The sequence below is a fragment of the Mandrillus leucophaeus genome, unplaced genomic scaffold, assembly GCF_000951045.1.
Source record: "Mandrillus leucophaeus isolate KB7577 unplaced genomic scaffold, Mleu.le_1.0 Scaffold736, whole genome shotgun sequence".
Lineage (NCBI taxonomy): Eukaryota > Metazoa > Chordata > Mammalia > Primates > Cercopithecidae > Mandrillus > Mandrillus leucophaeus.
The window spans coordinates 740,392-753,122 of NW_012107986.1; the positions used below are offsets into that span (position 1 = coordinate 740,392).

General features: G+C 48.5%; 1 protein-coding gene across 1 annotated transcript in view; it reads left to right on the top strand.

The window, feature by feature from the left end:
- The window catches only part of RHOQ (ras homolog family member Q), a 63,511-nt gene that overhangs the window by 23,792 nt on the left and 26,988 nt on the right, over positions 1-12,731 (top strand). Inside the window, exons 3-4 of the mRNA XM_011965779.1 lie at positions 53-241; positions 407-465. Coding sequence (XP_011821169.1) covers positions 53-241; positions 407-465 — 248 coding nt within the window. The remainder of the gene's footprint in view (positions 1-52; positions 242-406; positions 466-12,731) is intronic.

Below are 12,731 nucleotides of genomic sequence, written 5' to 3' on the forward strand. Positions count from 1 at the left end.
CCTGGCAACCCCTCGCCCGCTGATCCACCCCCTCTCCCACCTGCCCCCCAAGCGGCCCCTGCTCCCCGCGCTTCCTACCCCTCGCCGCCCCGGGCCGTCCTCCTTGACCTTCCCACATCCCCTTTCTTACTGCTCCGAGGCCCCAGGGGAAACATTCGAGGGGACCGGGCGAGACGTGTCTACGGGACTTGGGAGAAGGGGTGGACGGCTGGGGACCACATCACACCCCGGCCCCTTGCGGGTTCACAGTGAGCCGGGCGCACGGAAAAAGGGGGTGACATCTCGCGGGGAGCGCCCCCACGCCTCTAGCTGGGTTGGGAGAGGAGGGTCCGGGTGGGGAGCGAAATTGCCCCAGAGCCCAGGTCATTGTGAGCTTCTCTCCCCGCCCCCACTTCTGTCCTTGCAGTCAGCGTCACCGTGGGGGGCAAGCAGTACCTCCTAGGACTCTATGACACGGCCGGACAGGTGAGTGTCTTGGCCTCTGGCCGACGCCCCCATCCTGTTCCCCAGTTCTTTGTGGCTGCGAAGGGCCTTTGGAAACCGAGGTGTCTAGGTGGGAGGGTGTGTCTGCGAGGGGCTCCCCCTGGATTAGGTCTTTATTTCTTGTATCAAGTCAGCAAATTAGGAAAACAAACAAAACCAACAGACCCAGATCAGCCCACCCATGTGAGCCCCTGGGCTGTGAAAGTTTTTGCCTGTGTGGGTCGTTCTGTGTGGCGCCTGGTGTGTGGGTCCCAACTCCTGTTGCAAAGTGGCAGCAGCCAATCATGAAGCGCCCTTATTTTTAGTTGCAGATGACCAGGTCTCCCCCCCACAGCCTCTGTCTGGTCCCTCATTGGTGAGTGGTCTGCCTGCCCAAGGAGCCTGATTGGTGGGAAATGGCATCATCTAATATGATGGGAAGGCATTTGGTCCTGGTTATGTTTATTACAACATCATTGCACTCTGGGACTCCAGTCCCTGAAAACGTAATTTGTGGTGTTACCGAAGGACCACAGGGAAAAAAGAAAAGAAACAACAGCCATCTAGCCACTCCCTGGGGCGGGGACGAAGGGATAGGAGTTCAGTGTGAGTCTTGGAGGAGGAGGGGTTCCCCCCGGCCCTACTTCAGAAGGGCCAGGTGACTTTGTCTGGGTTTTCTTTGGGAGAGATTAATTGTGCAGAAAGAAGATGCACACTTTGCCCTGCAGCCTCTGGCCAGTGTTTGCAAATCAGAGGTGGCCAGGTTGTGCTTCTAAAGGACTAAGGTCTTCTCTCTGTCTCCCTGTCCCAGCTTCAGCCTCTTCTCAAACCCACGTTTGCTCTGGGGCTAAGCTGATTATGTGTGATGAATTTTGTAGAATCCAGCACTATCATTAGAGTTGAAGACTCTGGCAGAAGTTTCCATATGTCATACAGACTTACGTCCTTGAGAACATAGGAGCAGCTGAAAGTCTTAGAGAATGTCTTTGGGGGAAGTCCAGTAGTAGAATTTCCTTATCAGCAAAATGGGGTTAAAAAAATAAGATGATCCCCTTGTGCAGCTATTGTATGGCAAATGTTTAGCATTGAACCTGGCACACACTGTGTGCTCAATAGTGCTGTTCTTTGAAGCTTGTCTAGATTGGGATTTCAGAACTGTGATTAGAGTTTGGGTTAGATTCTGAAACATGCCTTGTTGAGGGGAGTGCCTTGATGCGACCTCTCATTTCTAAACTGTTAGAGGAAGGTCTGAAGATAGAGAACTACTGGCAGTTCAAGGTGCCTGAGGCCACCCCCTTTCACCAAAATGGCCCAGGTCAGTACAGCCAGTTCTCAGCTCTCCCAGGCCCCCTTTGGTTGCCTGCCCTGTAGTCATTATTCCTTCTACCTTCATTGAAGGATGTGGAGGGCAAGGGGCAGAGCTTGCTCAATCAACTAAGACTGACTTTTAAGTCGTGTTATTGATAAACAAGAAGTTGACCTTATTGGTTGAAAAGAGGAAGGTTTTTAAAAAATCGCCTCTAATTTGAACTTCTCACTACTTTCCTTTCTCTTATCTCCTTTACTTGTGACCATGATAATTTTTGACCACACTCCCTGTTCAACAGGATGTGTGTAGTCAGAGCTGTTCTAAGCACATTTAAACCCTACTAGTATTTCCTGAGTTTTTTCCTACATAACGGGCTAGGGGCAGCCACATGCAAATATTACTTTATTTAGTCTATACAACAACCCCATGAGATATGTGGTATTCCATTTTTGCGGTGAGGAGACAGGCTCAGAGAAGCTAGGTTGCTTGCCTGAGGTCACACAGCTACTGAGGGGTGTTGCTAGGATTGGGAAGGGGTCTGAATCTGCTCCAATTTGAAGTAGTTATACACACAGGACACCATGGGAATGCTGAGATGCCACAGGGTTGATTGGGTTGTTTGCGCATCCATAGATGTGGTACCTATAATCTTCACAGCCATTCTCTGAGTGGGTGATGGATGGCACCTCTACAGAGGAGAAAACTTAGATCCAGAGTCACTTGAAGTTGACCCCACTTACAAAACCAGGGCTTTCCATATATTGCCATAATTACTCTTTCCAGTGGAGGATCATAAGATATAGACCAAACAGGATGAACATATTAGTAAGGCTCAAATACTACTGTTTTCACCCAGTGGTGGGACACCTACTCTGTTGGCCAAGATGTATGTTGGGCCCCATTGGTGTTTCTCCCAGTGTCTAGACTTTTGTTTTTGCGTCAAAGCTAGTAATATTTCATCTCCCAGCATTTGAGGGTTTATTACTAAGAAGCAACTTAGCAATGATGAGACCACATGGTAAGTGCCTGCTGCGTACCTGGTACTATGTCCAGGTACTTTTACACCTGAGGAGTTCAAAGGAATGAATTTAAAATGGGGATCTACCACGGCTGATGTCAGCATAGGGAGAAATGTCTGTCTCAGGTCTCTGTTCATGTGTTAGGTAGGAGGTTTCTACGTTGTACTTGGTCATTAAGACCTCGGGCTTCTAGGGATGCATATCAGATTCATCTTACAATAATAATAATAAATAAACATGTAAATAAAAAATAACATCAAGGATTTGTATATATATGTATCCATATACATACACACACACACACACACACACACACACACACACAAATCCTTAAGCCTAGTGGGCAGCAGAAAAAGGTCCATGGGCTTTGGAACAAAACAGGCTTGGGCTCAGATCTCCACCTTAGCTAGTCATGTGATTCTAGCTAAATTATTTACTTTTGTGATCTAGTAAAAACGTGGATAATTAGAATCTGCATTGCAAGGTTATAGGCTGGCTTTAACTCTAACATATTTAAAAGCAACTGATACTTTGTGCATAGTGGGTGAGTGACAAATAGTACAGGAAATTATTGTATTCTACTATGGCAGTTTTGTGGGGTAAATGTTCACAGAGTGGTAGAGAACAGTGTATTGTGCCTGGAGTTGATAGAAATTCCACTAGAATGCCAGATCCTAGAACCTTTTCAACAGAGGTGTGGAACAGCTTTGCACGTTATCACTCCTATAGTCCCCATTATGGGATCCATGGTTCCAAGCCCAGTGCTCCCTGCCATAGATGCCCTGTTGTATCAGATGGTTTTCTGTCTTAAGCGGAGCCCGTATCCCCGTTGATGGAAGAGAAATAGCTTAGAGTTCTGTGCAGAATTTGACAAACAAGTAGGGTATGTAGCCTTCAGCTGGTTCTACTTTCAGAGAGTTAAGATGGAATGAGGCAGCTCATGACACTACAGGTCAGTTACCTTCTCTCTAAAATGTTCACTCATGCATGTGGGCACTCATTGTATTTGAATAACAGCAACAGTGCCTCCCTCAGTTTGGAACCTCTAGTCCACTTGCTCACTCATGGTCCCTGCCTTAACCCCAGTCAAGTTCAAATCAAGCATCATTTGCCCGATTGACATATTAGGGAATCTACCAGTCAAAGAGTGATTGTTGTAGATGACCTTTGGCCTTCTAGAGCAGGCTGCTTTCCACTTGACCTCTGCTGCTATTAGCAGACAGAGAGAGAGAATGGGAGAGAGAGTGTATTGGACTTCAGTCCCCATCATGTGCTCTGCCTGGGGACATCCCAGCACACTCAGAGCATCACTGCCAAAGGGAAGGTTTCCCTTCTGTTGGCCAAGCCCATGGGTGGTGTAGGAGCAGCTGTGACATTTTGACTGCCAAGCATTTTGGAGTGGAAGTTGACCGAGGCATCTTCCTTCTCACTGGGGGCCTTGTGTGTGTGTTGGGGGTGAGGGGTTGGCTTCCTGCCTGGACCTCTGTGGAGCTTCTCCTTTCTTGCCCAGCCTTCAGGACTTCAGTGTAGGCTCTGTAGCAACCCCAGTGTCTGCTCAGGGAGGGACTGGAGAGATGGGATTTTCCCTCCTGCCACTGCACTGTTTGGAGCGATGGGAAGTGGAAGGAACTCTCGCTCTCTGTCCAGACAGGCCAGTAGGGAGCTGCCTGGCAAGCTGCTCTCTAGCTGTGGGCTCCAGGCTGATCTCTTAATCCTTGGCAGGAAGTCAGAACTTGATACTCTGGAGAGGGAAGGACTGAAGCCCAGTTTATTCAGGTCCGAGAATATCCACACCCAGGAGGATGTGTGTTGAGGGTGAGCTTGGGATCCCTAGAGTTCCAGATTTAGCCGCTGTCTCAGTGTGTGGAAGTCCATTTGTGTGCTTTGGGATGTATTGTTTCTATGTCTGTTAACTTCAACACACAAGTTCAGGGATGTGTCCATGACAGCTATAAATATCTTTCACTCTGTGTCCCCTGGTGTTGCTTTTTCAATGACAAGTGAGATTTGTTTTCACTTGACATAACCCAGCAGCTGTGACTGCCCTGCATGCCCTCTGGGTGCCCACAAGGCACTTCCCCTACAGAAGGGAATCTCCACCGGAGGCAGGCTTGGCATGCCCCACCTTCTGCATTTCAGCAGAAGGGCCTGGCATGATGAGAAAGAGGAAGGAGAAACGGCCATGGGATCACCACTCACCAGGCTCCTCCTACCTCCAGGCAGGGCATCCTCACAACACCCTTCAAGGTAGACTTCTGCCAGGTGAGGAAACTGGGAACAAGTGGGTTTATGGGAAGCAGACAGAGATGTGATTAGGAAAAAGGTTTTCCTACTTTGGAGAAGGCCTGCGGGGAACGTGAGTAGGGTTTAGGAAATGCCACTCACAACACCAGACTCTGGGTCCTTGTAGCCCCGTGTTCCATCCTTGCTCAGCCCGGTGAGCAGAGCCTGGGTGGAACCCCAGGGTTCCTTCCAGGCATCAGCTGCAACAGGTGAGATGCTGGCACTGAGCATCCTGGTTTCCCTTAGTAACCTACTGTAGATTTGTCATCTGTGCATTTTGCTAACCTTTTTAGAAGCTATTTATATCTCCAACCCGCACCGTATCACATGGGAGTGCTGGCTTCCTCCTCTGCATTGGGAAGGTGGATAGCCTTTGTTGACTCCAAAGCCTTTGCCATTTCTGAATGCCCTGTGTTCCCCTCCTTGGGACTCTGGACTCTGATGTGGGTTTGGGTTATGCCAGCTTAGACTGTGGGCTGGCAGGCAAGGACCTTAGGGTGGGGGCAGTCCCCACCAGCTCTGGTTGGTCTCCGATTATGCCTCATAATCGGGCACATAATCTGTGCCCTATCCCCATCCTGGACCTTTGATCTGTTTGGCTCCATCATGATTCTCCTGAGGTTTGGTGACTTTCCCACGCTTTGAACGAAAGCTTCCCCGCAGGTATCTCAGACATGAGTGTTACAGGTGTGCTGAGATGCCAAGCTCTCATCTTTGAGGGGCCGGGGGAGTGACAGCCTAAGGGGGTTGAGCATGTATTGTCAGTTGCTGTGGGTGCTGTGATGTGAAAAAGGTGGGAAGCATTGCTTTAAGCCCCTCAGGGTCAGAGACCTCATGGAGAATTGGGCTTTTGCGATTTTGTTGTGGAATTTGGGGTTTCAAGAGATGAGATCTAATGGTATGAAAACAAAGCCAACAAAGCAGCTCTCCATGGGGGTGTCGGTTTCCAGAAAGGGCACATGTATTGGCAGCTGTGGGTGCTCCAGAGACCTCAGACACAACAGCAATGCTTCAGGAGGAGACGGACGCAGTTACAAAGAAACAAGACGGAAGCCCACGTGTGGCTCTTAAAAATTAAAATTCCTGACTCTCAGCTGAATTTCCTTTCTCTCTGACAGACTTGGCTTTGCCCTAATTTGGCACACTTGGGTCAGAGAGCGGCTTTCCTTGCCCTCAGCAATTTGCCATTCCTCTTTTAGTTTCTGACCACAGCTGCTTTGCATGTACGGAGGCCGGGCCGTCTGAGCTCTCAGGGGTCCCCCGGCTCCCTGGGTAGAACCCTCTCCGGCCCGCTGCCTGCCAGGACCTCCTGGATGCGTTCTTGCTCTCTTCAAGGACAGTGTCTTTCTCTACCATGTTGCAGTGCTCAGTCTGGTGCCTGGTACTTTGTAGGCATGCAACAAATACGTCTTAAAATAAGGCGATTCTTGGCCAGGCAGGGTGGCATGTTCTTGTCTGTAATCTCAGTACTTTGGGAGGCCAAGGCGGGAGGATCATTTCAGGTCAGGAATTCAAGACCAGCCTGGACAACACAGCAAGACCCCCACCTCTACTAAATTTTTTTTTTTTTTTTTTTAATTAACCAGATGTGGTGGTGCTTGCCTCTGTAGTCCCAGCTACTTAGGAGGCTGAGGTGGGAGGATCACTTGAGTGCGGGAATTCAAAGCTGCAGTGAGCTACGATACAAAGCTCCATTGCACTCCAGCCTAGGCAACAGAGCGAGACTGTGTTTATTAAAAAAAAAAAAAAAAAAAAAAGAAGAAGAAGAATTGATTCTCATTTGACTGTCAGCTTGTTTCTGCTAAAAGGTTAACCAAGGACTAAAGTCGTACCTGCTAAATAATAGCATCAGCACAACCCCTTTCCTAGGAAAGCTTTGCTAATACAGTAGAAGTCTCCAAGGTTCAAAGGAGAAACAGGCACGTAGGTAAGGGACAGGCCACCAGTTTTGTCCTTCCACAGGCCCCGGGGCCTTAGTGATCACCAGTAGGGCTGTCTGTCCCCCAGCACTTTCTTAGACTCCAGCCTTTGCATATTTCCTGAGACTTCTTGCTCCCAGATCCCCTGAGGAGGAGACAGGGGCAGTGGAAAGAGTGTGGGTTTTGGAGCCTCCAGATGAACTTCGAATCCTAGCTCTACCTCTTTGTAGCTGTGAGACCGTTGGCCAGCCGGCTCGCTTCTGTGAGCCTCTTTTCCTTCTGTGTGAAGTGAGGAGATAATTTCTACCCTGCAGCATAACGGTAAGGATTAGAAACGATGTATGTAGTTACCCCACAGGGCTTGGTGCTGAGAGTGCGGGCCCAGCTAGCTTTGGGGGCTCCACACTGGCTCAGTTCGGTTGGTGTTGATTCAGTGCCTGGTGTGTGCTCCCACCTTCCATGGGAGAAGGTGGGGGATCGGGCCACAGAAAGGTCCACTACACAGCTGGGCACGTTCATCGTGTGAAATTGAGTGCTGCAGGCTCCCACACAGGAAGAGGTGACAGGGGGGAGCTTTGTGGAAGATCTAGGCTTACAGGAAGAGATGGAGGCCAGTAGAGTACTGGTTGCCCGTGTGGACCCCTACATCGGACTGCCAGGACCCAACTTCAGCTCTGCCGCTTCCCAGCAAGGGGCTTAACCTTCGGAAACCTGTTTCCTTATCTGTAAAATGGAGATTATAATAGTACCTCCTTGTGGGATTGTTAGATATGTCGGAGTTTCCCAGCTCCCAGATAAGGGATTTCCTCAGCCCTCAGGGCAGCTGGGTAGGGCCTGGGACAAGCCAGGGCTCAGGTTGTCCTACCTTGAGCAGTCTCACCTCAGGCACGCAGCAGTGGCTCTCCTACCCCACCCGATGTGTGCTGAACACATCATCTCATTTTCTCTGTGTGCCATGAAGTGAAGATTTGGGAAGCATTGACCTAAATGAGTCCCAGCAGGCAGAGGGGTGTGGAGAGCTCATATTCTGAGTGGGAAGAGCAGTGCAGGGAGGAACAGCAGAGGGGGTGACCCTAACGCGTCTTTTTATGGACCCCAGATCCCTGCTATCAGTGTCAACATGTGAGCAGGGTTGATAACTAAATTATGGTTTTTCACCTGGTGACTGACAACTTGGTAATTAAAGAGATATTAATCTGGTGCTGTGTTGCTTGTTGATTTTAATAGAAAGAAAAAAAAGTGGGGGAAGGGGTCTTTATTGCTGTCACTGTTCCTTTTTGAGTGAATGGTGGGAGCACTGAAGCAGCCACCTCTCCAGATCCCTAGATTTTCCTGCTCTACCGAGGCTCAGGGTAGACTGAATGGCTTAAAAGTGGCAGACTCATCATCAAGTGACATTTTTACAGCACATAAAGCATGTTGCACCTGGTACCACCTTGAGTTCCCTCACCTGCTCTGTGAGTAAAGGAAGCCAGTGGTGGCTGTCTCATTTTGCAGGTTTGGGGAGGTTAAATGACTCGCTCCAGGCCACACAGTTGGTAAAAGGCAAAGCCAAGATCACCAAGCAGGCTGTCGGACTTTAAGCCCTGGGTTCTTGATGTTAAGTTACTCTCCCTAATCATCTGGCCCACGTTAAAGGCCTCTTTTTTTTATCACACGCACTCTGTTGTTCAGCGTTTCATGTAAAAGGTACATTCCAAGCACATCGCTTTTCTAGATAGAAGAGTTGGTGGAACATTGTGTATAGATGGAACACGTAAGGATTGCTGCTAAAACGGCTCCTACAAAAACTTCTGCCCCATGTGACGTTACGGGTGTTTTGTCAGTTTGTCCCTAAACCACCATGCTTCCTCAAAAAGGAGCAGGCCTGAGGTGGCGTCAATGGCCTCACTGCTAATGCATGTGTGGAAGAAGCTCATGCCATTTGCCTAAAGCTGTGGCCCCTTCCCAGAAGAGAGGAACAGGGGAATGCTGTCTGGGGGACTGTCAGGAGGCCAGCTTTAGCCTGCAAATGACAGGTGTCGTTTCTGTCCCGTGGGGGCTACCTCAGGCCTTTCTTTTCTCCCTTCAAGGATTTCCTTATTCAGGGGAAGCCTACCTCTTCAAATCTGTTTGTCCCTCTTTTATCTGAATAGTCTCTGAATATGGCACAAAACTTCTTCTGTCACCTGCTGCTCATATTGTTTGCCCTCTTAGGCCATCCCCATTGCCACCACCTCTGCATGGGCTCCCAAATCCTGCCCGGCTGTTTCCTGTGGTGGCTGGCAAGCCTAAAAGAGAACATTCATCCAGTCAGTCAACGTACATTTACTAAGCATCAGATCTGGGCCAGGGGCAGGTGTTAGAAGATCCGTCAGGCAGGCCCAGCCCCCAGAGGCACAGTGCTTTGAAGGGTAGGTCAACCATGAGTGATGGGAGGGCAGAGGGACCTATTTACTGGGGGCACAGAGGAGCAAGGCTTATCCTTCCCAGGAGGTGCAATGCTAGTAAGAGTTAAGTTGAGTAAGGTTGTTTCCACGAAAGTTGTTTTTTAACTGGAGAACGTGATCAGTTTGGATTCTTACATGTGCTAGATGCTCAGCAAGGCCTTGAATGGTGGCACTGGTTCTCAAAGTGTGATCCTCAAACCAACATGGATTTCCTGGGAACTTGTTAGACATCCAAATTCTTAGGCTTTACCCCAAACCCTCTGACTGAAAAACTCTAAGAAATCTCTTTTGTAAAAGCCCTTCAGGTGATTCTTATGCAGGCTGAAATGTCAGAGCCACTGAATTAATGACTGTACACTTCTGTACCTGCTCTTTGCAACCCGCCTCCACCCCCTGCCCCCTGCCCTCCGTACCACATCCACCCCTGTCTTACGTACACACTGTCCCTGGAGTGCAGTTATTTTATTATTTTTTTTATTTTTTCAATTTTTAAAAAAATGTTGTGGGTGTATAGTAGGTGTACACATTTGTGGGCCACGTGAGATGTTTTGATACTGGCATGCAATGTGAAATCAGCACCTCATGCAGAATGGGGGATCCATCCCCTCAAGCAGTTATCCTTTGTGCTACAAACAATCCAATTACACTCTTTGAGTTATTTTTTAAATGTACAATTGCGTTATTATTGACTATAGTCACCCTGTTATGCCATCAAATAGTGTCATGTTTTTTTCTAACTTTTTTTTTTTTTTTGAGATGGAGTCTTGCTCTGTCACCCAGGCTGGAGTGCAGTGGCATGGTCTTGGCTCACTGCAACCTGCACCTCCTGGGTTCAAGCAATTCTCCTGCCTCAGCCTTCCAAATAGCTGGGACTACAGGTGCCTGCCACCATGCCCAGCTAATTTTGGTATTTTTGGTAGAGACAGGGTTTCACCATATTGGTCAGTCTGTTGCCGAACTTCTGACCTTGTGATCCGCCCACCTCAGCCTCCCAAAGTGCTGGGATTACAGGCGTGAGCCACCATGCCTGGCCCTACCTATTTTTTTGTACCCATTAACCATCCCCACCTCCCACCAAGCCCCCAGCTCCACATCCCAGCCTCTGTACCCATCCTTCTACTCCCTGTGTCCATGAGTTCAATTGTTTTGATTTTTAAGATCCTACAAATAAGTGAGAACACGCGATGTTTGTCTTTCTGTTGCTGGCTTGTTTTACTTAACAAAATGATCTCCAGTTCTATCCATGTTATTGCAAATGACAGGCCCTCATTGTGTTTTTTTTTTTAATTTATAAATTTTTAAACCCCCACCCCCACAAAACACACCCCGATACACCCTCATTTCTAGTTCTTTACACATGGTTGAGATTCTCCGTAGTTACTGGAATGAATTGAATGATTCAGCCATGGGTGCTGCCTACCCAGTTCATCTGGTGGAGAAGGGCCACAGTGCTATCAGGAGAAAAAAAAATGGAAGCAGAATTTTGTGGGGTACCTTGGCTCCATTAGTGTGCTGTGTGGCCTAGGGGTGTGTGCCCAGTAGGCTCTGCAGGTATTTCTTGATGCGGTCTAAACACCAAGCTATTTCTCTCCCGCATATTAAGGGACTCGATAGACAGGACGCCTGGACAGGGCTCTGTTCATTGTGGCTGAGGTTAGCACTCCTCTGGGTGGTGACAGACCCTGTCCCTTAGAAGGATGGCAGCTTGGTCTGTGCTAAATTAGTTCCAAAGCATCAGATGGGCAATGACGTCCTTTTTGTGTTAACACTCCCCAGGCGGGTCACAAGGAGTGGCTAGAGGGAGAGGAAGGGCTGTGTTACTCAAACACCCATCTTGCCAGTAATTACTTCTTTCCTGGCTGACCTCTGCTTTCTGTGCAAGTGTCCTCCCCTCCCGTTATTCTCCTGCCCTCCTCTTTCACATTTTCTTTCTTTCTTTTCTTTCTTTCTTTTCTTTCTTTCTTTTCTTTTCTTTTCTTTCAAATTTGTTCCGATCTAGAAAACCCATCCTCTTTCAAATGACATAATGATTGGGATTATAAATGACTTGGCTCAAAGTGTGCCCCCTCTAGGAGCTGCCACTGAGAGAGCATTTCATTTTGAGCGTCCAGTTCAATTAAAATTCCATTTGATCCAGCTTACTTTTCACAGGGTTGTCTTCCCCAGTGAGCTGATTACCCGGAGGTGTTTCTAGCAGCCTCCTCAGCCCTGGAGGAATGGGGAAGGGACTGGACACGAGGAGGGACAGAGCAGGGAAATGGGGGCTCTGCTTCCTTCGGACAGGGACTTCGTCCAACAGGCGAGAGCTTTGGTTATTCATCCAGTGTGGAAAGTGAGAAGTCCAACTGAGGCTGAGGCACCCTGTGACCTCCTCACCTCTGACTCCAGCCCTCTAGAGGTGAGTCCCTCCTTAGAATTTCTACCAAGTGAATTGTCTCCAGGCTGCACTCTAGCATTTGGTTTTATTCATGTGTAAATCTTTGCTCCCCATGCAGATTGTAAACTCTTCCCCTTCCCGTCCCTGCAGGACTGCATGTAGCACATAGCACTTTGCACAAGTGTTGGGGGCCCCAGTAGAAACTAGGTGTGTGTTAAATTTAGGGGGGTCTGGTGGTAAGATTATATGGAAAGAACCTTTTTCATGACTTCATATCATCTCCATATTGGCTTTCCTATCAGCTCATTTGAGAGGGGATTCTGACCTGTCCGGACATTACTGAGTGGTTTTAAAGCAGGTTATAGGTGGCGATTTGAATGCATTGACCATTTAAGGAAAGCGGGACTCATTTCTGGACTCACGAGGCTCATTAGCAGACAGGCTGCCAGGTCTGTTTGGATGAAGTACTGGCCATGGGCATGTACTGTTCTCTAGCAAGTCTAGACCTGTAGGAGTCCTTCACTGGGTTTTATGTCAGGTGTGCTTCCACAGTGGCCTGTGGCCCTCTGTGACAAGTTGGAGGAGGGGGACACGGTGAGGATGCTGACCTGCTCACTTGTGTCTTGACCGGAAGGGAGACCCAAATGCTTCCTGTTGTCTGAACAAGGTAGTATGGAAGTATCAGCATCTAGGCAAGCTGGTATTAAGAAGAAAGTAATTACTCAGATAAATTGCTCTTGTATCAAACTGCTTCATAGGTAAGTTTCCTCCTTTTTCCTTTGTTTTATTTTTTGAGACACAATTCAGAGAACACTTTCAACACCCCGGAACAAAACCCCATACCCACCGACAGTCGCTCCCTACTATTCCTCCTCCCCCATCTCCTGGCAACCACTAATCTTTCTGTTTCTATGGATTTACCTATTCTGGACA